The sequence below is a fragment of the Gavialis gangeticus genome, unplaced genomic scaffold (assembly GCF_001723915.1).
Source record: "Gavialis gangeticus isolate Ggan-Ray unplaced genomic scaffold, GavGan_comp1, whole genome shotgun sequence".
Lineage (NCBI taxonomy): Eukaryota > Metazoa > Chordata > Crocodylia > Gavialidae > Gavialis > Gavialis gangeticus.
Window position 1 is genome coordinate 51910823 of NW_017729031.1, and position 24762 is coordinate 51935584.

The 24762-nt window shown below is 40.9% G+C and overlaps 1 protein-coding gene across 1 annotated transcript in view; it reads right to left on the minus strand.

Moving 5' to 3' along the window:
* The window catches only part of ABCB11 (ATP binding cassette subfamily B member 11), a 128811-nt gene that overhangs the window by 23466 nt on the left and 80583 nt on the right, over positions 1–24762 (minus strand). The window contains exons 14-23 of the mRNA XM_019522758.1: positions 23554–23664; positions 22511–22636; positions 20050–20253; positions 18753–18923; positions 14362–14563; positions 13231–13309; positions 10967–11102; positions 7454–7621; positions 733–837; positions 478–639 (exon numbers count right to left, since the gene is read on the minus strand). Coding sequence (XP_019378303.1) covers positions 478–639; positions 733–837; positions 7454–7621; positions 10967–11102; positions 13231–13309; positions 14362–14563; positions 18753–18923; positions 20050–20253; positions 22511–22636; positions 23554–23664 — 1464 coding nt within the window. The remainder of the gene's footprint in view (positions 1–477; positions 640–732; positions 838–7453; positions 7622–10966; positions 11103–13230; positions 13310–14361; positions 14564–18752; positions 18924–20049; positions 20254–22510; positions 22637–23553; positions 23665–24762) is intronic.

Below are 24762 nucleotides of genomic sequence, written 5' to 3' on the forward strand. Positions count from 1 at the left end.
TGCCACACACCAGAGCATGTATGCATCGGTGTTCCCCAGAGGCAAGTAGCAGTGGCACAAATATGTGCCGCTGCTATTTGTCCCTAGGGAAATGCACATGCACACTTCTCTGGACATGCACAGAAATTTCAAAATAGGAATGCATAGGGTCAAAAAACATGATCAGCTGTTGCAGTCTTTCCGTGTTATTTATAATAGAAGAATAGCTCTATTATTTTGTCATAGTGCAAAAATGAATATAATAAATTTTTGATATGGGCTGCTACTAAATTCTAAAAAGTAGTGGAAGGATGCTGTGAGCCAAAAAGTAGCTTAAGAACCACTGTCTTTGACAGACAGAGATTGGGACCGGACAGAATGATAGATAGATGTATATTACAATATATTCTCTTGTTATTTTTGTGATATACCATACCAATATAGACAATCAATTAGCAAGCAGCATAGTAAAATTATTGCTTCAAGCTGATTTCTTACCCCTTGAACCTGTGATGCATCTGTAGCAAGTCTTGTTGTCAAAGCACCAGGGCTGTTTCTGTGGTCATCAAACCAACCAATCTCTTGCCCCAGCATAGCCTCGAAACCAATTTTCCTTAATCGTCTTGTAAGCAACTCACCAGACTTAGCGAATGCATATCCCTGGTAGCACAAGAACAAACACAGTTACTGTACAGACAAATGTATGCACAGAAAAAGAAACAAGCAAAAGAAAGTTTAATGAATTTCTATTACCTGTAGGAATTGTGTGAAAAGTGACATAACACCAACAAACACAAAGAGCAGGCAGATTGTGTTTATCTGGTATCTTTGCTCTTCCTCATCAAGAATGGAAAAGGTCTTGAAAAAAAATGGAATAGTATAAACATTAGATTGTCAATTGAGGCACCTGGCTTAGCGAGGTGGGAAGAATTTCCCTATCATAATGGACAGGATATAAAATTAGTCCCTTAAATTGAGAGTAAACCAGTGGTGCTCAAACTTTGGACCGTGAATTAGATTTGGCCCAAAGACTTGTCATTTGGCCTATGGATGGTTCCAAGAATTTGGCAATGAGGGAACAATGACAGGGTTAACTGCCACTCCCCTATTGCCAAATTTCCAGACCCATGGAGAACCTTGAGTGCTGGATGATATGCCCTGATCTGCTAACTCATGCCAGCACACAGCAGAGACATTGGTCATTCCACTGCCAGATTCTGTACACAGGATAAGGCTGTGGGAGGAGTTGGGCCAGTATGTGTTCAGATCCAGCAGGCAGGGTCAGGCTGGCATGTGACCTGATTCAACACACAAGGTCAAGCTGCATACAAGAGTGAGCCAGCATGTACAGGTGGACTGGCGTGCTAGATCATACCCACTGACTGGCTCTGCATGCAGGATTTGGCCCACAGACAGGCCCTGCAGCACTCCTTCAACCCAGCTAGAAGGTTGAGCACCACTAGGTTGAGCCATCATGGGCCTGATGTTCAGCTGTTGCAATAAATGTAGCTTCATTGACTTCAGAGCCTTATTGATTTATACCCTCTGAATGTCTGGACAGCAAACTTTAGAAGTCAGCTTTATTTTCTGCCTTCATTCATAGAAACTCATACGTAAGGTTATTTTACTCCACTGTCAGAACTCACAGGGTTAAAGGACTAAACACTTCTTGTAACTGAGGCAACCCACACTTAAATAAAAAAATCCAAATCAGCCATTATTTGATTATTGCACACTTACTAGAATAACAGTGTAGCAATATAAAGAAATAGAACCAGGCTAAACTTACCAGAGAAATGTTCCCAATTTAAAAATTAAAAATACATCCTAAACACTTATTTAGTTTTCATTTATTTGCATGTATCACACTTCTATTAATATTTTTGTAGTTTGTAAGCATTGGGCACTGAAGTGCTTTTGTCTTTAGGAAACCTGAATGTTCATTTTCACAGTGATTCCTATGAGAAATTCAGAAGCAGACCACCACCTAGGTTTCATTTTGTGACAGCCCGTTGTATGAAAAACCTTTAAGCACAACCTTGCCTTATAAGTTTGTTTTAATATCTGAATTATGTTATATTTATTTAAAGTCTGAAATCCTTTAGGATGGATTATGTTTGAACAACCATGCTCTTAAATCTAACCAGAGACAGGGCTTAGCTGTGAAGTTAAGATCCAGAGCACCATATTAAATAAGTTCTTCTTTGGATGTAGAGGGGTCTGTTTGAACCACAAAGGTTAGGCCCAAATCTAGATCCATAAAATTCAAAAAAGAGTGTCATCATTGAACATAACGCTGCTTGCTGCACCCAGAACAGTTTGCTAGCCCACAGGGAAGAAGAGCAGGGGATCTGAAAGAGACCCAGACAGTAGGGGCATAGGCAGTAACATAACTAGGGCTGGGCAAGCAGGGCATTTATTTAGAAGGCATGCGCACATACCAGCATGCTTTGCTCTCGGGAAAGAGCATGGTGTTTGACCTCTAATACTTAGATCTAAACCATCTTAAATTCTTATGGCTACATAGCTGACAATAAGAAAAGGTGCTGAAACATTATTTTTAGTTACAGTATATAAAATACCACAAACTACATTTAAACTTTAGCCTTAAAAGGTATACCCAAACTTAGTTATGGTTTAACAACGATCTCTCCAAAAAAGTGTTTAGAAGGAACTGGAGTATGAAATCCATAAATATGGTTATTCTCTACTGGAAATTCCATTGCAAAGTATTTTTTTAACTTTGTATATTGGCTTCCTGGCAACAAATTAAACTCTGAAAAAATAACGATGCCTGGATGGGATACTATTTAGTGTTTTGAGACAAAGTTTGTTCCAAACATCTATTCTATGCTAATACTTTCAATCGCAGAGTATATGACTTGACTGGCTTCATCTACTTAAAAAAAAATATGCAGTCTCTTGTTATTTATTCAGTACTGTAAGGTCATAACATATGATAATATATCTGCTGCAGTTCTTTTCAGCTTGATGCTACCTACAATACACTTCTGTAACTCATTTTTTCCTTAATAGCTCAGGCTGTGAGCAACTTTTGCTTATATTTGTAATTTATGTACGAAAAAAGATAAAGTGAAGATGCAGCATCTGTTTCTCAGTAGGATTTAGTTCAATTTTATATCTGAACAAAATGAGACACAGGAAGGTGAAGTTAGTGCCTTTATAAACTATGCCCTATACTGAGTCTGAATTAGTAAACAATGCCTAGTAACAGTGTAAGAGCTGTAAGTTCTTGTTTTCTTCTCTACTATTGAAGAATACAGTGCAGATGCAAAATATATCTCTAAATGCTTATATAAATGGCAGAAAATATTAGTAAAGTGAGCATTTCATGTATATAGCTAGTGCAAACAATGTAAGCATGATAACAACAGATGGCTGCCATGTAGTGGATGTTAATTACTATGGTTACTCTCATCTTTCACCTGAAATGGTAGAAGTAGAAAGCACGCTGAAGGGCGCAGAAATATTAATATATACATAAAACACTATGTGCTTTGGATTATATAAATAATGCAGTTGTGAAATGGAGTGAAATACATTTAACTTCATGATTTCTTATGACTTTCTGTGAGCAAGTTGCATGTCTGCTCTGCTCAGTCACTCAATTGTGCTAAGGTGATCCATAAAACACATGAAAATAGAATATCTTATGTCTGTTTCATAAATTACATGAAACTAACTGTTGTAGAGCAGTGGCTTCCAAAACTTTTGGGCAAATGTTTTGGAAGCCACTGCTAACAACGCTCACTATTTCTTGTGAATCACTGGCATTCTTATCATCAAATTACTAACTGTAAAAGGGGGATGAGGTGGTGTCATCTGTGAACCGCCAATGGTCAATGGACCACAGATTAGGAACCACAGTTTAAGAGCCAGTCATTATCAAGGGAAATTCTTTGGAATTATGCTAAATGGGTAAAAGTACATAATTATCCCTGTACATAATTATTTATAAAGAAATATATTATATTTGCCTATCATCTTCAGAACAGGATAGTAAGTGAAACTGAACAAGGATCCTACTTACATTTAAGTCAATAGCAAAACTGTTACTGACTTCAGTAAGGCTAGTCAATGGAAGTGAATCTTCTCCACAGGATATAAGGATGTTATGAGGATAGGTTATGCCCACATTCCTTAAAGGAGACAAGCCTAGACAGATACAGAGAAGAATATGTGCTGCTCCCAGGTAAGTATGAAGTTTGCAAGAGTCCCAACAAAATTTATGACTGAGCCAGTTGCCATTCATTCTAGGGTACCTAGTACAAGCCTTGGCCTCAAGAAAGCAGGACAGTCAAGAGGACTTAAGCATGTGCAAAAAACAAAGCACAGTCTCAGCTGAGATAGCTATGCATGTGCTGAGATGCTTTTACAAACTGGGAGCATAGTTCAGATCCCCTACATCCCTCCTCCCAAACTGCACCCTGTGGCTGAAAATGTAGTTAGTATTTGCTTGCAGGAGATCCAGTTCACCTCACTGGGGATATAGTCTGCCCCTGAAAATTTGTAATGTAAGATAGAACTAGCCAGCTCTGTGCACACACTGATGCTTTTGCCTGTATTCATGATCTGGTTTCCTGCTAAAAATCTTTGTCTGGTCCTTTATTTATTGTTTGTGGTAACATCTGAGTACCCTGAAAACATTTCTCTCATTCTACTAGATGCTTTTCTATTTAGCAAATGTGTTTTGTTTCCTTTCCTGAGTTTATGTTTCCTAGAGCACAGGACAACACATCTATCATCAGTATCAAGTAGGGTATTCAGACAGCTCTTGGAGTAGGATGTGTGCTCCATCTATTAGCAGGCTGTGTGCCTGGCTCTGCAATAATACAGCAAAACCCTTGTAAGTTTAGGAATAAGAAGACATGGTGTTTGTTTTGAAAGTCAGGTCCCAATTCTTCTGGAAACTGCAACGCCTTCTACAAAGTGCTGAGTGAACTCCCTCTCACTGGGACTCAGGCTTGCAGATGATACATTCAACCAGGAAAATGAAGCATCTTGCAGGAGGTATTGAGGTACTGATCTGGAAAGGTATTAGACACCTAACTTGATATAGGGCTCCTTTGATAAATCCCCAAAGAGAGTTACCCATCCCAACAGTGAGCATTACAGTGCCTCACGGTTAAGTCCCATACTGCCAAGTGTTGTCCACAGCCCTGAGTTAGGGGCCCAGGTTACTAGACAATGTGTAAGTGTCTACAGTGAGGTCCACAAAGCCAACCATGCTAAGCAGACAGCCACCTTAACAGCCAACAAGATATGTCAAAGGCAAGGATGTGCCTTAAATCCTACTTCTGTCTAGCACATAGAATTAGGTGCCTAATTTTGGACTGAAAGGTGGTCCCTCCCTCCTATGAGGATTCACAATCCTGAACTCTGTCCGGGAGTTAGGCATCTAAGCCTTTCATTTTAATCAGTAGTACTGTGATTAGACCACTCAGCTAAGATAAGGAAGATGCCCCTCCAATTTTCCAACTTCCTAGGAGATTGCCCTAACCACTAGTAGTAGCTTAGTATGGGGTGGGATGTTTTCCATGAATCTATACACATTTATACAATAACAAATTATTCACAGGAATATGGAAAAGAACCGAGATGTCTTCTCCCAGGTGGGTGCCACTAGGCTACTCTTGTTGTATTGTCCAATGATTGTTTTATTATTCTATACAATGTAGAACCAGGAGCAATTGAAAACATTCCAGTGATTAAGTCACTTTCCTCTGATATTGGAGATGTGAGTTTGAGTCCCTTCAGGTACAAAGGGCAAGTGAATCCTGAGTTTTCACATCCTGGATGACCATTAAATTACTGGTTAGAAAGCAGACAGCACCATCACTTTCTAGTTTGGCTTCATTTTAAAAGAAAAGTGACCCCTGCTCATTCACTGTCAGAAAGATTGTAGGCAACTGCTGTGGCACCTCCCTGCAGCCCTGAGTGAGGGGCTAGATTCAGGACACTGTCCAGTCCACTATTACCTACTGGCTAGTTCTAAGTGGCTGCACTTGGAGTGTGTGGGCTTCAGGGAACACTCTGCTGAACATGTTGGCTGTTGTAGATCCTGGGCCAATGTGTCTAACTCTTCACTTTAATTAGAAAGCCCAGACACCTAGCTCAGGGTTTTGGATTCCATTCCAGGAGGCCAGCTCCTAAAAGTTCAGGATAATAGCACCTAACTTTCAGTCCTTTCAGATCTGACCAAAAGTCATTTTGGGGAACAGTCCAAGACTATGGAACAAAACACAACAGATATTAGAGAGCATTACAAATCTCCTGTGATTAGCAGATGGACATCTTCAAGTTTGCCTTGTCTAAAGCAAACATAAGATAGTGTGTACACTTCCACAAGACATTTTATGTTTTTATGTACAATACCTCAAACTACAAATACATACCATATATGCACATGGAACGCAAATTTTGCCATTTGAAAAAGAATAATAGAAAGAAGGAAATACACAATAGAAGTGAGTCATGACAATTTCTTCAAGAAGTTGAAATATTATGTTGATGAAATTCATATAAGAAGCTACATAGAACAGAGCAAGAACAGTGTTTAATTATCAGAATATCTTCCTGATAGGCAGGAAGAATTATCCCTTTTACTGACTGGAATATATGACAAAGCAGTTAAATGCCTTGCCCTAAGCCATTGGTCTCCAAAGTGGGATGCACGAGAGGATCCCAGGGGGTGCGTGAAGAAAATATTAGAACTTCTATTTATATTTATTTTTTATCTAAAAAAATAAGAAAGAAATTAAGCTTTACTAATATTTAATATACAGATTGACACTGGTGCTCTTACTCAGTCCGTCTGTCGGACGGTCACATGTCATGTACGGTACGTGAGGTATCCTGAGGGAAGAAGCGTTCGTTCGCTTTCAGCATATTGCGACGTATTGAAGTTTACATGTGCCCGGTTAAGTGGATTTACAGATTATATTATCTAGTTTTAACTAAACTAACCCTCACAAAATGGACAAGTGGCTTAAAAAGATTCCTGCAAAGAAACCGCGGATTGAAGATAATACTAATAATGCGAGCACAAGAGAACAACAAGAAAATGGCAGAGCTGACACTTCTCCTACTCCTAGTACAAGCTCTTCATCAGCCACATTGCAAGGTAAAAACAATGACGATTTAATTTCTATTTTTTGTGTATGTTTTATAATGTACATAATATATTAGTACAGTAGTACATGTATATAATTTGTAAATAAATATACATATATTGGGGGTGCAAGCTCAAAAATTTTTTACTGATAGGGGTGCATGATCAATAAAGTTTGGAGACCACTGCCCTAAGCCACAGGAGTCAAGGTCAGAGATAAGATTGCAGCAATTCTTATTTCACAGTTGGTTCCTCTGCACTCTTGCCTGCTCTAGGTGTTAACAATGTAGAAGTAATAACAAAGACAATTCTTTGCAGTTTAAAAATATTAGCAGGACCTACCCCAAGAATCTGACTGAATAGCAGAGCATAGAGTGGACTGAGTGACCCATTCACAGCTGCTCCAAAAGATCCAAACAACATGTAAGGCCATTCTGGAGCATTGTATTTCAAAATCCTTGCAACTGGTGCAGGTTCCACTTCCCCTTCTTTGTCATTAACAAAAGTTTCCTACAAAATATATTGGATTTATGAAGCAAAACCATTCTACAATGACATTTATAACAGATAACATTCATCTACCCACAATGGGTAGCCTTAGTGATGTGAGCTCCACTTCACAGCCTCCATTATCCTGTTCAGACCATTTTCCTGAACATCCACGGAGAATTTCTGGGTAATTTAACTTTGGCATTAAGTTCCTAGCAATCAGTTAAAAGAGCAGTGGTGTCACATCACTTAGACTGTTTCCAAGTGAGCAGACACTCAGCATGTATGCATTACACAAGTACTATTGTATTTCCCCAGCAATGTGTGAAGGACAGGTAATGGCAAGGTGCATAGCCCTAACTTCACCCATCACACCACCTCTACCCCAGCGCCAGCCTGAACAGTTCCCAAAACCAATGTGGACCTTATGGAGAATCTCGCATTATATTTTAAAAGGAGATGCAGTGTCACAGAGGCAGCTCAGCTTCATTTTGTGGAAGTAGAGAGAGCAAAGTATCCCTCTGTGCACAGTTGGGAGCAAAATTTTGCCTTCTGTATTCAGTTCAACAGACAGCCTAGTCTTTTTCTAAACTATTGCTTTTATCATGATCATATGTGACAGTGCCAGGAAATTTTATCCTCTAACTGCTCCCACCTCCTGGAGCCCTGCAATGGGCTCCTGCTGCCACCAGAGGGAGCTCTAGGCTCCCCCTGGGTGCTAACCTAGGGGCTGGCAGGGAGCACAGGGCCAGGAGACATATCTCCTGGGTAGGACTAGGGTGCTGCCTGCTGCCAGGGTGGGGACCATGTCCCCCTGCCCCAGCAGCAGGGAGACCTGGCTCTGGCTCCCCGATCAGGGGCAGGGGACTTGAAAAGAGCTGCAGGGGAGGGGAAGGTCCCAACTCCCTGCCTCAATGTGCTGGTGGGGTATCTAGCAGCTAGCTCACTGCTAGCTGCCCCACTGGCATGTTGGGGCAGGGAGCTGTGACCTACCCCACCCCTGTAGCTCTTTTCAAGTCCCATGCCTCAATCACCCAATCAGGGCATGAGGTTGGGACCTGCCCCTGAACAGGACAGTTCCCAGCACCGGCCCCGCACACACAAAGCTTGTTCTCCACTCAGCTCTGCAAGTGCAGAGCTTGGTGGGGAACAAGCTGCGGGGGTTGTTCCCTGCTCAGCTCCACAAGCATGGAGCTGGGTGGGGAGCAGGCTGGGGAGCTTGTTCCCTGCTCAGCTCTGCTAGTGTGGAGCTTGGTGGGAAACAAGCTCTCCATCCTGTTCCCTGCCCAGCTCCTCAGGCCCCACCAGCAGGGAGCTCCCAGTGCCAGTTCCATAATACTGGGATATCCTTATCTCCCAGTGACAGCAGGACTGGTACTGGGAGATCCTTATTTAGCAGCACCAGCTCTGCGGTCATGGAGCCAGTACTCAGCAACCTTTATCTCCCAGTGCTGGCCCTGCGACCACAGAGCTGGCACTGGGAGATAAAGATCTCCCACCCCCTATGCCCCATCACGATCTTGGAGCAGTGTGCCTGGAGATCCCTGCTGCCAGGGCAGAGGGACATAGTCCCTGCCTAGGCTCGGGTGGTGGAGCCTGCTCTAGCAGCTGGGAGCTCCTGGGGGCAGGGAGCAATCTCCCATTCCCTGGTGGACAGGTGACTGGGAACAGATTTGCTCCTGGTCAGTCTACATGAATATTACTGCACTGTTACTAATCGAAAGTAAATTTGCTACTTGCATTTGCAGGCAGTAAATTTACTCATGATTAAAAATACTCATGATTAAAAATACTCATGATTAGCAAGGTTTACTGCATATTAAGCATGTACACATGTAGATGCACATGCTTACTGCAAAGTAAACTATGCTACTGTGCAGTTAAGTGTCTTGTGTAGGGTAAAATACTTTGTCAACAATACAAATATTAACCCATCTCTTATTTATGTTATGCTTCAGTCTTCATTTCAAGCTACTGTAAAGAGAGAAAGTGCAAGGAACCCACTTCCCTCTATTATTCTTTCCTTATGCAAGACTGCCTGTGCTTCTCCAGTGTGGGGCTTGGTGTCATAAGTATATTACAGAACACTCTTACTCCAGTGGCTCTGTAGACAAGGAGAATTCATCACTAGTGTAACTCCTGATTCCAACTGAGTTACATTAGGTGTTAATTAGGACCATCACATTTTGCTGCTTTCCTATGCTGCTATAATGCCTTCAGCCACCTCAGCTAAGGCAGTTTACTTTCTGCTTCCTCCAGATCATATCAGGTGTAAGAGCTGTTACTGAACTCTTATATTATTTCCTCAATAAGGGGACTTATTTTATTGTTCATGGAATATTTCAAAGCAGCGGTGCTGAAGGCATTTGAACAGACTCTGTGTCAGATCAATGTGCTTGAACTGTGATTAGAACAAAAATTATACCTTGAGCCAAGCCCACATACTACTGGTAATTACACTTCACTTATATGAAATGTCTTCACATTAGGTGCAGAATATTCATAATTAGTCTCAGTAAATTTAGAATATTCATCACCCAGTTATTAGTCTGTGCTTTAATTTGAGACAGGATGGTTATAACAACAAGTACTGTGCTGAGTCTCGATCATATATTTTAGTCATATTATTGGAAGTGACCCAGGGAACAAACATTTTCAATATCTATCTGGTAGCAATTTGCAAGACTGAGTGGGTGAGACTGTCCTGCTTTTCCTTTTCTGATAGTTAAGGTGCCCAAGTCACTTCCCTGATGACTGTACTGTATTTATTCACATAGTGCCCTGCACCAAAGAGAAGCAGTTCTAACTGGTGCTGGCAGTTTCAAGGCAGTTGCTTAATATATATGCTGCATACTCAGTTCTGCACCATTTCCAGATCACCAAAAAATTGATCCAAAGCTCAGTGAAATGGAGAGAATGAAACTAATTGATTTCAGTGAGCTCTGGGACAAGTTCCAGTTACACTCCCTGTTGACTTTACATGTACAGATGATCTCAAGGTCTAGTTCATTACTGAACAAGCCATGAAATTTCCACCTCTAAATGATTGCTGTACTCCACAAAATGAGCACTTTCCTTCTTGTGTACTACATTTCCTTTTGTGAGTACACTTACTGCAAATCCTTTACAACCAGACATACGGTCTACTAGGATTTGCCTTTGGGCAAATATGTATCAAAGCCACTAACAGCAGTATCAAGCTAAGGTAAAGGAGAAGACCAGAAGTAATATCATTGTTTGGACACAGAATGGATGTGTGCAGGATGATATAGCTCCAACAATACCATATAGGCAATAGGCAAAGCCAAATAACATAAAAACATGCTTTGTCTGTCTGCAATCTAGTAGTGAATTATTGTTTCTAACCTTTTTAGAAGATGTAAAGTCTTCATCATAATGCAGCATATTGTATACAGCATCTGAGTGGTCTCCTGCAATGGCGAATGGATGTTCAGGTACCACATTAGAGAGCTGAGACCTGGAACGCTGCCGAATTGAAGCTCTGTGAAATGGAAGATAGAAAAGATCTGTCCCTCGTGGGCTAGATGACATCATACTCACATCCAAGGGTGGTTCATTTCTCACATCAGTTTAGATAATAATCTGAAATCAGGGCTTACTGAAACAAATTTAAGGACTCCTACAAACTCTATCCACCACCTTCCTGAAGCTCCTAAACTGCAGAAGGAAGAACTGGAATTACTTTTCTAGTCTATTCAGGGGTGCATAACTCAACCCTCACTGTGGTTTTATACCAAAGTCACAGTGTTTACTCATTAAAGGAATCAGAGAATTTCTGTTCCATGTGAAATATGTTTGATAGGGCATCAGAAAAGTGATGCTCCTTCAATACAGTCAAAACAATTTCATTACAGATCTGTCAGTCACTGTAAAGTAGTTTGTACTACACACCACTTCACACAGTAGTGGAACATGAACAGTGAATACAGTAATGTCATGAATGCTAGCTTTCCACCTAGCCTGACAATATGGAGTCTCAGGATCTGGGATCTCAGCATCTTACATTTGCTGCTTTGGCAGTGTTGTCTGAATTGCTTCCCTCTGAAATTAATAAATACCGTACTGAATCACAAGATGCCTGCTCTCTGGAAAGAAATTCCATGATTACAGACATGAATGTGAAATCCCAGTAGTAGTAGTAGTAATAGTAGTAGTAATATAGTAGTAATTTAGTAATAGTAGTAGTCAGAGAAATAGTTTCCTTATAATCTATTTCTAAAGCACTGCTAAGCAAGTCCCATCAAGGAATTTTGGGGTACACCTTTGGAGTTCTGTCTCTGATTACAATTTTAATGTCCAAGCCTATGTAGCAGTAGTAATAAAAATGTCCTTAGATGTGAAGAAAATACAGTCTCCCAAAACAGAATGATTAAATTCCAAAAAAAATTATTTTTCCATGCTATCAGCTTATATGTAGATAAAGTAAATATGGATATGTGGTTAGCATGAATATGAAGAGTGCAATATGAAAATGTTAGGCCAGAATCCGGGTCCTTGATTGTATGTTAAGTAGTGCTTTACATCATTTTCCACTACCCTGTTCACTAAAGGTCAGCATGTTGTCCAGATGTTTTCAGTACCATGGACAACTCCACCCATTTTTATATGGTGTTGCTTGGATGAGAATCCATTATTACAAAAGTTGCAGAGTCAGCAGGCTTTACAAAATAAAGCCCCCATTCTTGGTCTTGCAAAAGCCAATGTCTACTGCATGAGTGGGACAGAGAGCTACTCAGCTGAGAAGATGCTAGTGCTCAATAGCATAACAAAGGGAGAGCGACCAGGAACGAGCCCTGGGTCCCAGGTGGAGGGTCCCATAAAGGAGGGTCCCAGATGGAGAGGGAGAGGGGCTTGAGCCTTTAGCCTTTGTGGAGCAGAGCAAAGTCAGAGTTCCCCTTGTCATCCCCCTCCCCTGGGAGATGCCACTGTTGTGAAGGAAGGTGTTATGTGTCACCATTAAGAGCTAAGTTAACCTGGCCTTGGCCTTGCATCCAACACTGAATTAAGGACTTTGGATTCTTGCTCACCTTATAAAACTGATGTAAGGGTAGTAAACAGTTGTAAGGGTAGGGGAAAGTTTTGGAGATACAGCAGCAACCTGCCCCAACTCTGCTCTGCACAACTGGAAACCTAAGCCCTTCTGCCTTCCTTCTGGTGCTCCAGGACACAAACCCCATCAGGTACTCCTCTTCTAGAGGATAGTACCTCTGCCACCTCAAATATGTTAATGAAGGAGGAATATTTGACCTGTCTTATAGCCATTATGTACCTGTGCAGGACGCCAGGACTGGGGATGTGTATCATGCCCTCACCTTAAGTATGAGGACATAAGCTTAGCATGCAGAGAAAGTGAAGAGGATCTATATTTAGCAGTCTTTTCATGGACTTGATGAGCTTTGCATAAGATACTTGTTAAACAATCTACAAGTTTCCAACTGGATTGTACCTGCAGTGCCTCTATATGCATTAGCTACTGTGATTGCAGCTTTCTCATACCTTGTCTGCATGAGACACAGGATACCATGCAGGATCCATGCAATTGAGGAAAACCTGACAAAATATGGACATGTGGAGATGCATCGAGAGGTGTGGCAGCTAGAAAGGCTTACCGCAAGCTGGCTCGATAGCTCCCTCTTCTAAAATGCTGCACTCTCTCAAGGTTTGGCTCAAGCAAGTTATTTTCTGTTACTGTAAAACATAAATGTTAGACACTCCTTAGTTTGTATTAGAACTGAACATGTTCTAAACCAGGGGTATCAAACTCACCAAGCCCTGCAGCCCAGATGAGTGACATGGGGTTGGTGTGTGGTCAGATCAGGTCCAGAAACTGGGCCTGCAGCATGGATCCAGGGTGCAGAGCTGGTCTCATACAGGTGCTGCATGCAATATACCACCCAGACCAGCTCCACGTGCCACATGAGGCACATGTCCTGAACCAACCCTGCACACCAGGTACTTGGCATGGAGTTGGGGCAGTGAGTACCACATGTGGCATACAGGCTGGTCTGGAGCATGCCACATGTGGCATGTGTGTCCCAACTGGAATCCATGGGGAGCACCCCAGGCTATGTGATAGGGCTCCACAGGCCAGATGTTTGATACCCCTAATCTAAACTAGCTGTTTATTTGCAAAACAGAAAACTATCCCTAATCCACAGTAGGAATGATTTGTAGGAAACTTCACTTATTCTCTGTACCTTTGCATTAGACATAGTAATGTTAGGGAATTTAATGTGGACTTAATGATCATCTCATTTTGAAACTGGCTGTAGCTATTGAAACCTGTTTCAGTATGTTTGTACCACAAGTTGCTCTCATCCTTCAAAGATAATCATATCCAAGGTCTGTTGCTTCACAGCAGTACAACATACGAGTCCTTCAGTCTTTCATTTCTAGAAGCCTGGGTTCAAATATGCCTTTAGGAAAAAAAATGTGGACTTACCAGACCATAAGTTGCCTGTATTTCAAATACAACATGGTTGAATTGTCAGCACTTAATTAAGATATAAAATGTCAGTGCATTGGAGGCCAGGAAGGATACTGTGACAGACTTGTATAAGAAAGGTCATTCAGGCCACTAGTGCAAAATACACTTTAGCCAGTGCTATCAATGTATCACTTCTATGGACAATAACATTCAGCCTTCAGAAAAACTAAAGAAAAACAATCATCTAACATAAAAAAAATCTATGTTCTGTAGACTTTTATACCATTTCATAAAAGAAGGGCAAGAGACTTGCTTTTTACTGCTGTTTCATTAAGTGTTTTGTCTCCTTGGCTTTGCAAAGTCACCAGTGTAAAATAAACCCCTTTTCTTTCCAGCAGCTCCTCATGTGTTCCTCTCTCAACAGCCCTTCCATGCTCAAACCCTATGATGACATCAGCAGTTTTGATTGTGGAGAGACGATGAGTCACTGAGATTGCAGTGCGGTTTAGATGACCCTGACAGAGAGAAGGAGCAACATTTTTAGGACAGCACGCAGACATTTTGAGATACGCTGGTCACGTCTACATGTGTTGGTAGGGTGGCTGGAGCCATTGCCTGAGAGCACAGGGCTCCTGGTTCTGACTCCAGGCAGGCCAGGCCAGGCCAGACCACGGGAATAGCTCCCAGGGCAGGCGGGTCCAAGCTACACCCTGGCAAGTCTGGCTTTGGCCCTGCCCTGGGCATTGGGAGCTGTGAGCCCCACTGGGGGCAGGGGGAGGGCAGGCAGGAGAGCCCAGCTCTGCTCCCTGATGACTGAGGCTGGCAGTTGGGCTCTTCCCGGTGCTCAGGGCAGATGGCAACCTGGTTTTGGCCTGTGTGCAGATCCAGGGGCATGTGCCCCCGGGAAGAGCCCAACACAGCCCCGAAGCCCTCCTGGGGGGCACATAGCAGCAAGAGCTGTGCTCCCCTGCCCTGCACCCACCAGCAGCTCACCCTGCTTTGCTCCCTGCTGCAGTCCCAGCTGCACTCCTTCACCTCTTCCCTAGTCCCAGCATTAGTCCATCCCTCCCTCACCGCTGACTTTTCCCTGACTTAAAATTAGTTTTTTTCCTTTTCTTCCTTTTATCCTGATTTCATCCCAGTTTTTATGTTTTGAAGATAAACACTGAAAAATTCCCAGTTTTTTTTAAATAAAAACTGAGAATGTGGAACACTACTTATCAGCTATCTTTAGACACATAGATATGACAATTATAGAAGATAATCATCCTTGACTGCAAGGGGTTGCTGAAGGATATGAGAATCTGACTCTGATTTGGACTATAAGCTTTTCTACATGTACTGCAAACAAATACCTAAATGTTGTGTTCTAATGTGTTGCTGCATAAATGACATGTACCAGTGACACTACCTCTAATGAATGAATACTAATTTAAATAGTAATGAAAAGGTTAAAAGTTTGTAAAACTGAAGCTGTACCTGAAACTGTTATGAACATGAGAAGAACTCCGATTTCAAGAAAGATAGAATACACTCAATGAACAGGTGTGATTTTCTGAAGTAATTCATTCATGTTTTCTGAATGGCTTACTGTTTTGATGAACCACAAAGGAGACACGTGTCTAAGCACCGCCTAACTATGTAAACACTTAATTCCAAAATTTGGAACCTCCAAGCCCTTGTTTTGCTGCTGCCTAATAATGGAGATATCTGAAGTTCCTACATGACTAACTGTCTGCTTTTGGGTATTCCCAACACTGCATAAATCTCAGCAGTCAAGCACTTAACTCATGTCATTAGCATCCATAAGCTATCACCACCTCATCGCCTGTGGGACCTAATCCAATAGTAATCTCTGAGTGTGTGCCAGGTTGAAACTGACACACAACATGGTAGACAGTTGTGAATCCCAGCCAGAGAGAGCTGCCTAAGTCCTAGAGTGGGGGTATATCTTAAGATACATCCTTCCCTTCAGGATTTTCTACTGGCTAACTTAGGCAGCTCCCCACTCAGTGTGCTTGCTTTGTGAGATTCCATTTTTAAACGTCTACTTTTCCCCAAGGATGCCTAACTTGGGGCTGTGTACTCCTTATGATGGAGGGTACACATTGCAATGCTCTAAGTCTTTTATGCCCAGCAGACAGCCCCTTCATCTCAATATGTATATGGCTCCCATCAGGCTAATGCCCGAGCATCGAAGAAGCTTTTGAAGTAGTAGAAGAAAGTTAGTGGTCACACAAAGATCCCTGATCAAAGGGGAACATCATTTCCAATGGTTCCTCAGCTCTCTCCTACTCCCAAGAACTGAAGGACTCATGGTCTGAAGCAGGGTAAAGGATGGCAACTCAGAATTGAGATGCCCTGGGGAACCAGCATAATCAGAAGGCAAGAAGGTTATCTTAGTAAGCAATCCCTTTTCTATTTAGATAGCAAAGATTAAGTGAAGCCAAAAAATGAACAAAAATGTATCCACATCTTTGTTCTAGAAAAACCTCTTACAAAGATTCCACTGGGTGGGTCTACACATGAATATTAATGCAATGCAATAAACTCTGGCACAGTTCATGCTGTTCACAGTTCTGAGGCACAGCATTTCAACATACACCCTGGCCTACAGCCTGTTAAGCTACGGCAGCACAGCCCCAGCTGGCTGGGGGCCCTTGGAGCTGCTCTGACCCAGCTCAGTGTGCGGCAGAGGGGCTGGCTGGGGTACAAGTATGCTTAATTGCAGGGCTAGCTGGCTGGCAGCCTTGTACTGAAGCTCCCTCATGCCCCAGCCAATCCCATCAGCATCTACACATGCACTGTGGTGGAGTAAATAACTATGCTGTAGGATAGTACTTGTATCTGACAGTACTAATCAGTGGAAGAGTTAATCAGTTTACTCCACCCTAATAGCTCTGCATGTGTAAACCGATGACTCTTTAGAGCCAATTAGGCAACTCCGGAGTAAGCATCTCATATAGATGCACCAACTAAGAAGCAGAATACTTTCCAGGAAAGACCTTCTGGACCCCAGCAGCAGTGCATTTTTTCTTCGAAAGGAATCTCACTGACTTAATAGCTGTGCAGCTTTGGGGTTTTGGGCACATTATCCATGGGAAAAGCATATTAATGAAGAGGAGGAATGAACAGGTATTCTCTAGATGGAGCAAGCAGAGATGAAAAACAAGTTTGCCAGAGCAAAAGAACCTGGAAATGTTTTCTAAATTCCTAGGAAATAAGAACAACTGAAAAAAAGTCCTTCCCTATAATGCCCTTATCCATAACTTCATAGTTTCATAGTTGGTAGGGTCGGAAGGGACCTGAGCAGATCATCAAGTCCGACCCCCTGCCTTGGCAGGAAAAAGTACTGGGGTCAAACGACCCCAGCAAGGTGTTCATCCAGCCTCCTCTTAAAGACCCCCAGGGTAGGAGCCAGCACCACTTCTCTTGGAAGTTGGTTCCAGATCCTAGCCGCCCTGACAGTGAAGTAGCGCCTCCAGCATACTGGAAGTTGGTTCCGCTATGGAACTAAACCTCAAACAGGCATATGCTACTTGTAGAAACAAGATCATATCAAGGTAAGAATTCAGCAGATTTTTCATGTGAAAATTTTTTCTTACTAAAGAGGTTCCTGTTTCTATTCTGAAACAATTTTTGAGTTTGTAAATTCATTGAATTGTTTAGGCTGAAAAATACTGAAAAACTAAAAAGCGGAAACCTTTCATTTCAACATTTCCAAAGCAAAACATTTGGATTTTCCATTTATAAATTGCATTTTTTTAAATATACAAGTGAATTTATTTTTAAAAAGGTGAATAAAAAAAATCTTAGTGTTTATTTTGAGTCAACCCAATATGACATTCAGCACTAATTTGGTTAACTTCATTTGGCAAAAATCAACAATCTGCAGATGGCCATATTTTGCTCTAACTGCTCTATTCCCACAAATACTTGCTTCCTGACTTAACAAAGGGAACTGAGCTCTTCCTTCTTCAGATAATCTATTGTAATCAGGTTGTTTGTTGAAAGAATACCTTCAGCATATAAAAGGCTCACATTCTCATATTTCTGTATAACAACGGGACAGGCATTGGCCTTAAGCAACCAAGTTTGAAAATTCTGCTTCTGTTTTAATAAAAATCAAACAAACCATACTTTGCTCATGGCAAAAGGTGTGTTGCATTTTCAGTGAAAAACAAAGCCACTCAGAAAAATCATAGTTGTTCCATTTCCCCACAAGTATGAAAGTAGACCCATTTCACTAACAACATTATTCTAATTAATTTTTCACCCTGAGAATAAGTTGATTTCTTAGGAAATTTTAGGCCCTTTCTAAGCAGTAAGTGGTTTGGATATGTAAAAATTAAAGTAAAAATGTTCACATTTTGTTTTCAAAATAGCTGTTTAACTGAAATCTGTAGTGAACCTTTTAGATTGACAGAAATTATAAAAGAAATTCACATGCATTTCCAGTGCTCATTTGGAAATTTATATTCCAGAATGGCTGGAATTTTAACCTGTTTACCTCCAGATTTCATACAAAATGTTAAGAGCAATTCCCTATCATTAATGATGTTGCACCATTTAGTACATGTGAAACAAATGTTAAAGGAAAAAATAAATACTGATTTATTTATTTTTTTACACACGGTGTAAGCACAATACTTTGCAAATGTATTCATGCCTCTCTAAACTTGATTACCAGCATAAAAAGCAAACCTTATGAAGCGCTTCATGGACAATAGCTTCACTTTCGTTGTCCAGTGCTGATGTTGCCATATCCAGTAGCAGGATTTTTGGGTTTCGGACAAGGGCGCGAGCAATAGCTATCCTTTGTTTCTGACCTCCACTCATCTGGTTTCCACCCTCACCCACATGTGTATCAAATTGCTGAGTAGAGGAGAAAATTAGAATGAATCATATAGCGAAGGGCTCTGCTTTGTTCCCATTGAAATCAGTGTTCACACTTCATAGAAACAGGAGGAAGGAATAGGCCTGAGAGGAATAATAATCTCTGAAAAACCAGTAGTGTTAGAACTTGTTCTGCCCTCCAAATGGAGGCCCCTACATATTCAACAAAACCCTTCCTCTTAAATAGGGAGGCTTACACTACCTTTTGACCCAGAGCAATTCCATCAGAAAGAGCTGTAACATAGGTGAAAAATCTTCCCTCTCCCCATCTCTCGTGGTGACCTACTAGCAAACTTTGCAGCACCCCAGGCTTGTTTCAGAATGGCAGGTGCTCATCTGGCTTTACATGATTCACATGCATTGTAGTACACCAATATCAGGTATATGGTGCTGCTCCATTTCTGTCAACACTTAAGCTTGGTCTACACAACAGACTTTTGCTAATGTAGCTATGTTAGCTAGAGGTGTGAAAAGATCCTATCCTATACATGAGGCAGATATGCTAACCAAAGGGGCCTTTTGCCATCTTAGCAAATGTAACTGAAGATGGTATAACTATGACAGCTGAAAAACCTCTCCAGCAGTATGCACTCAATTGCTACTGGAAAGCTCAGCTGACATACCTACACCTGCATAGCTATAGTAGCAGAATCTTTGCAATATAAACAAGCCTATAGGCGAGTGTATAGTTTTTGTGTGGTTAGCCTGGGACATAAACAGCTAGGTGGAACTGCACGACCTTATTTCTGTAGTATTACCCCAAATTAGAATCTCCTCATGCTCACTTAAAACCAAATCCTGTCTTTCTTCTACTGTACTTCAGGGAAGTTCATGTATGTTAAAAAGTCTTTCTGCTATGGTCTATCTAACCCATCCAAGAATCTAGGAAAGCAGCTTAGGATGATAAATTTGTTATCACATGTAACTAATTACACCTGTAACTTTCTCATTTGTTTTCACTTTGAGCCTCTGGGACAGCTACAATTCAATTGCTACCCAACCATTTGAGTACTCAACAGGTTGCAGGGGTGGGAGAAGGAAAAAGGAACTTCCCTCCATAAAATCCATCCAGATCTGCTAAAAAATGTTAACAGGCACAATCTACCTGGGGCAGATCCATGATGAAGTTGTAGGCGTTGGCCTCCTTGGCTGCTTTGATGATGTCTTCCATAGTTGCTTCATCTCGCCCATAACGAATGTTCTCTGCAATTGTGGTAGCAAACAGGACTGGCTCTTGCTCAACAATACCAATCTGTGAGCGCAGCCACCTAATATTAAGGGAGCGAATGTCATGGCCATCCAGAGTAACCTACAGAACCACATAAATTGAAATGGAAAACCAGTCAGTGCCATTCTTGTTTCCGATTCAAATTTCATACTACTTAAGTCTATGGTCTTAAATGAAGTTATTGCTGCATCCCCCTGGGGTAAGAAAGAATAGAAAGAAAGGATAGAATCACTCTTGTTTACACTTTAAGCAATACAATGAAAAATAAAATTAGATAATAAAAGAACAGAATCATGGAGCCACACAACAAGGCCAGCATCCAGGCATCCCAACCTCCCTGCCTAGACCAGCACTACACTCACAGACATACTTATGCACACCAGCACCTCACACTGAAAAAAATAAAAATAAAAAGTAAAAACTCAAAGCTGTGATGGAGGGCCTTGTTCCCTGCAAGAACAGGCTGCAAGCAGCCACAAACATCCCTCTTTTCACTGCCACAATTATGCTCAGCCCCAGAGATGCAGTGTAAGCCTCTAGGGCTGCAGGCTTCTTCACTGCACTGGCCTCAAGCATCTTGGCGGCCCCCAAATTAAAATTTAAAAAATAAAGGATATTTTGGCTGCACCAAATTCCCCTTTTTCAGAAACAACCCGAATGCTCAAATTGAGGGGTCTAAAAAACCTGGAAATCGGTGTGGCCACACCAAGTTCTGCAGCTTTAAGCCTCACAGTCCTAGCACTGGTCCGATGGGTTCTGGGGCACATCTCAGCTTGACACAGGGGAAAATTCAACCTAATAAGAAATTATGCTTTTCCTTATTAGGCCTCCAGAATCTTCATCAGAATTGATTTTCTAGATTAATTTACAAAACTTATATTTTCTATAGGAAACATTTCTTAGAAGATACCTATTTTCTTTTGGAAAGCTGAAGTAATGGTTTTTTTGGCTGCATGCTTGGAAAACTGTTCTCATTTTCACAGTCTATCTGCAAAAATATATCCAAAGTTGAATGTTTTCACAGAAGGGATTCCTGCTTTCCAGCCAGCACTTCTCATTAATTTGGGTGCTTCCATGTGCCTGCATTTCTAACACCTACCTCCCTGTGTTAGGTTATAAGAATCAATTATCATTTTTAATAGAGCTGGTCAACATTTTTCATTTGTTTCCAGGGGATTCTTGGGGTCCAAAATCAACTTTTATCTAAAAACAGAGATGTCATTTTTTGTCATTTTTGTTTCTTTCAGGATCTCCTTTTTCCTCTCCAACCCCTGTCCTTTTTCCAATTTCCCTCTTCTCCCCTTCCTTTTTTCAAAGACACAGTGAAAGAAAGAAGAAAAGAAAGGGGAGGAAAGAATAAAGAAAACCAAAAAGTGCTGAAAATGAAAATTTTCAAAACCAGGATCTTTATAAAGATATTCACAAAAAAATGAACAAAAAAAAATCATTCCCTTTCAAAAACTGGGCAATGAAAATTATTTTTCTTCATTTTTAATCCAAGTTATAAAACATTTCCAAGTTATAAAACACCATCAGATTCTCAGATGAACAGTGCTATATGAATATAGAACATTCTGACTATTATCATTACTACATAAAGAAATCATGGAAATACCAATGTAATGTGACTGATTTCTTACATGAATTAATCCAAACAATGACTTGTATATAGTAAACTGAATATTGGCCTTTTGTCATGAGATACAGATCAACATTTATGTGGTTTGCACTAAGAACATTTATAAACTGAACCTTAAATGCTGTTGGTAATAACATGCAGCTAATCCATTCAGCACATATTGTAGCAATACAGGAAACCCTTGCTGTTCACGGGTTTGCATTTGCAGTTTCAAATATTCGCAAATGCCAAACCCACTTCTTAAATACACTTACAGTAGCTCCTTGGGAGCCTCACGCTTGCCACCGCCGTGCTCCTGCCACCATCAGCGCAGCCATGCCTCCCCCTAACCCCCGGCCGCCGGGAGCACTGCGGTCATGAATGCAGTGCCTTATTCACAGATTTCGCCATTCGTGGGGATCTCAAGAACGCATCCCCCATGAATGACAAGGGTCTCCTGTATTATGAGATAATAGTTAAGTGCTTAATGTTACATTTCCCAAACTTGGTCAGTTCAGGATTCTCCAGCATTGTTCTAAAAGCATAACTACAGTTCCTGGCCTGAAAACAGAACAAGACAAAACAAGACATTTTACTTATCTCTTACCCACTGATTTTAGTAATGACTATTTTAAAAACACCTTGACGAAAAATCTTCTCTTAACTTTGAGTGAAAAATATGATACCCTTCAAGTGAAGGGCAAAGTGACATAATCTCACCATGCCTTCACTAGGGTCATAGAATCGCTGGATAAGCTGCACTGCAGTGCTTTTCCCAGCTCCACTTGGTCCAACAAAAGCAGTTGTCTCCCCTGATTTAATAACCATGTTGAGGTTATCCAAAATCTGAAAACATAAAAGGAACCATGCATTTCTGGAGTCAAACAGGTGCACTCCTTCACCCTTATTATGAAATGGACAGTAAGAAAAAAAAGTAACCAAAATATTTTAAAATAATTTTAAGAGTTTATAAGTATACATCATGAATGGGGTTATTTCCCAGGAAGAAAATACAAACAATTCTGATCTTTGTTCATGCTTGGTTGTCATTTAAGTCAACAGGACCTGAATTTGTGCATACTAGAGGTTAATTTCACCTGAAATACATTTTGCAGAACACAGCAAACATATCATTACAAAAAGAATACTGCATAGCTAGGGCGAGTGCCTGAAAAGATCTAAACATTGTTTGCACCAAAAAGCTAGTATGAGAATCAGGTGTCATACGTAATAAGCACCTGTTCCTAAAATAATTGCATGCGTTCTCTTGCTTGATAGTATGCCTTCTAAGGAGAATGTGTCCATTTAAACACAGCAGCACTGAAGTAGATGTGTAAGTAATGTTCATGTACTGTAAGAACTAGGCAGAGGTACAATACATTGCATATCTCTAAAGCAATTGAAGTTACATGATAAAATGAACTGAGCAAAAAGATTTTATTACCTTGTGCCTTTTTTTTGCGCACATTGCTAAAACAGTGTAATTCATTACAAAGGAACAGCATTGCTCTAAGTTCATGTTCTTCAGAAAGGAATTTGCATAGCAATGGATGTCAGAAAGAGAAAGCAATGGGGTAAGCTGATTAAAAGCCATAGTAAGTTCTAATACTGTTGACACTAAAATGATTAATAGCCCAAGTTTAAACAAAGGGCTTGTGCTTTTGAAAAACATACTCTAATGGAGTTTAGAAATTACTCGCTAAAACAGCATATTGTAATTGCTTATGCTCAAATTATTCACAGGAGAAATGATGAATAATTACCTTTACTTCTGGCCTGGATGGGTAATAGAATGTTACATTATGGAACTCAATTTCACCTTTTACTTTATCCAGTTTGTAGCCATTCTCTGACATACTGTCAATGGTAGGTTTCTAGAATAGAATTTAGCATGTTATTTATTTGTTGTTAAATAACTGATCTTTTGCGGCAGTTCATAAATTTCCCTACCATGTTACAAAACCATGAGCATTCAGCCTGAACTGCTCTGAGCTATACTCAAGCAATGGAAGCCTGCTACAAAGGATGGAGAAGAATAACATTCTAGGCCAAAATAACAATGCATTTGTCATTGGTGAGGAACACTGGAAAGAAAAATGAATGCTGTATTCATTTTAGCTATCCAGCCAACTCTTGCATTGAATCACTTGACTTGGAAAAATCTATTAATAAGGCTGGTTGTTTATCATGGCAAGACATGAGAAAAATCGTAACTAAGGGCATGGACAAAAGAACCATTTATCATGGGTTAAGTGAGAGCAGGACTTTACAATGGTAGCTTAACCATCACTGAATGAGGGATAAATTACCATTTAGGATTCACTTATTATAGGTAAGAGCATGCATAAAAGCAGTTATTGTTGAGCAGTTGCCACACAGGAAAGTCTGGCCTCCTTACTCCCTGCAGTAAATTGTCAGTCTATCCATTCAGGAACTAGGCACAGAACTTTATGATTTAATTATTGGTTAATTACTCTGGCACAAATCAGGAGTAACTTCAAGGAAACCAACAAAACCATATCATTTAATGTAAAGGATTGGAGGCCCCAGGTCTTTATATGAAGTCATAGTTTGGAGCTGGAAATCATAGTGATCACAAACATACAATTTTACCCAGTAGCTGAATGTGTGGCTGCCTACAACCTCATCAAGGGAGATCAACAGCAAATAGAGCCCTTTTCTCCCCAGCACCACCTGGGGTGACAAGGAACAATGGTAATAAGCTGATGGAGAAAAGGTTAGAGATCAGAAGGCAATTTTTTACAGTTAGGGTGGCCAAAATATGGAACCAACTTCCCAGGGAAGTGGTCCTCACCCCTACCTTGGGCATATTCAAGAGGAGGTTGGATGATCACCTGTCTGGGGTCTTGTTAACCCAGCATTCATTCCTGCCTGTGGCAGGGGGTCAGGCTAGATGATCTGTTCAGGTCCCTCCTGACCCTAGCTACTATGCTGCTACTATGAAACTATGA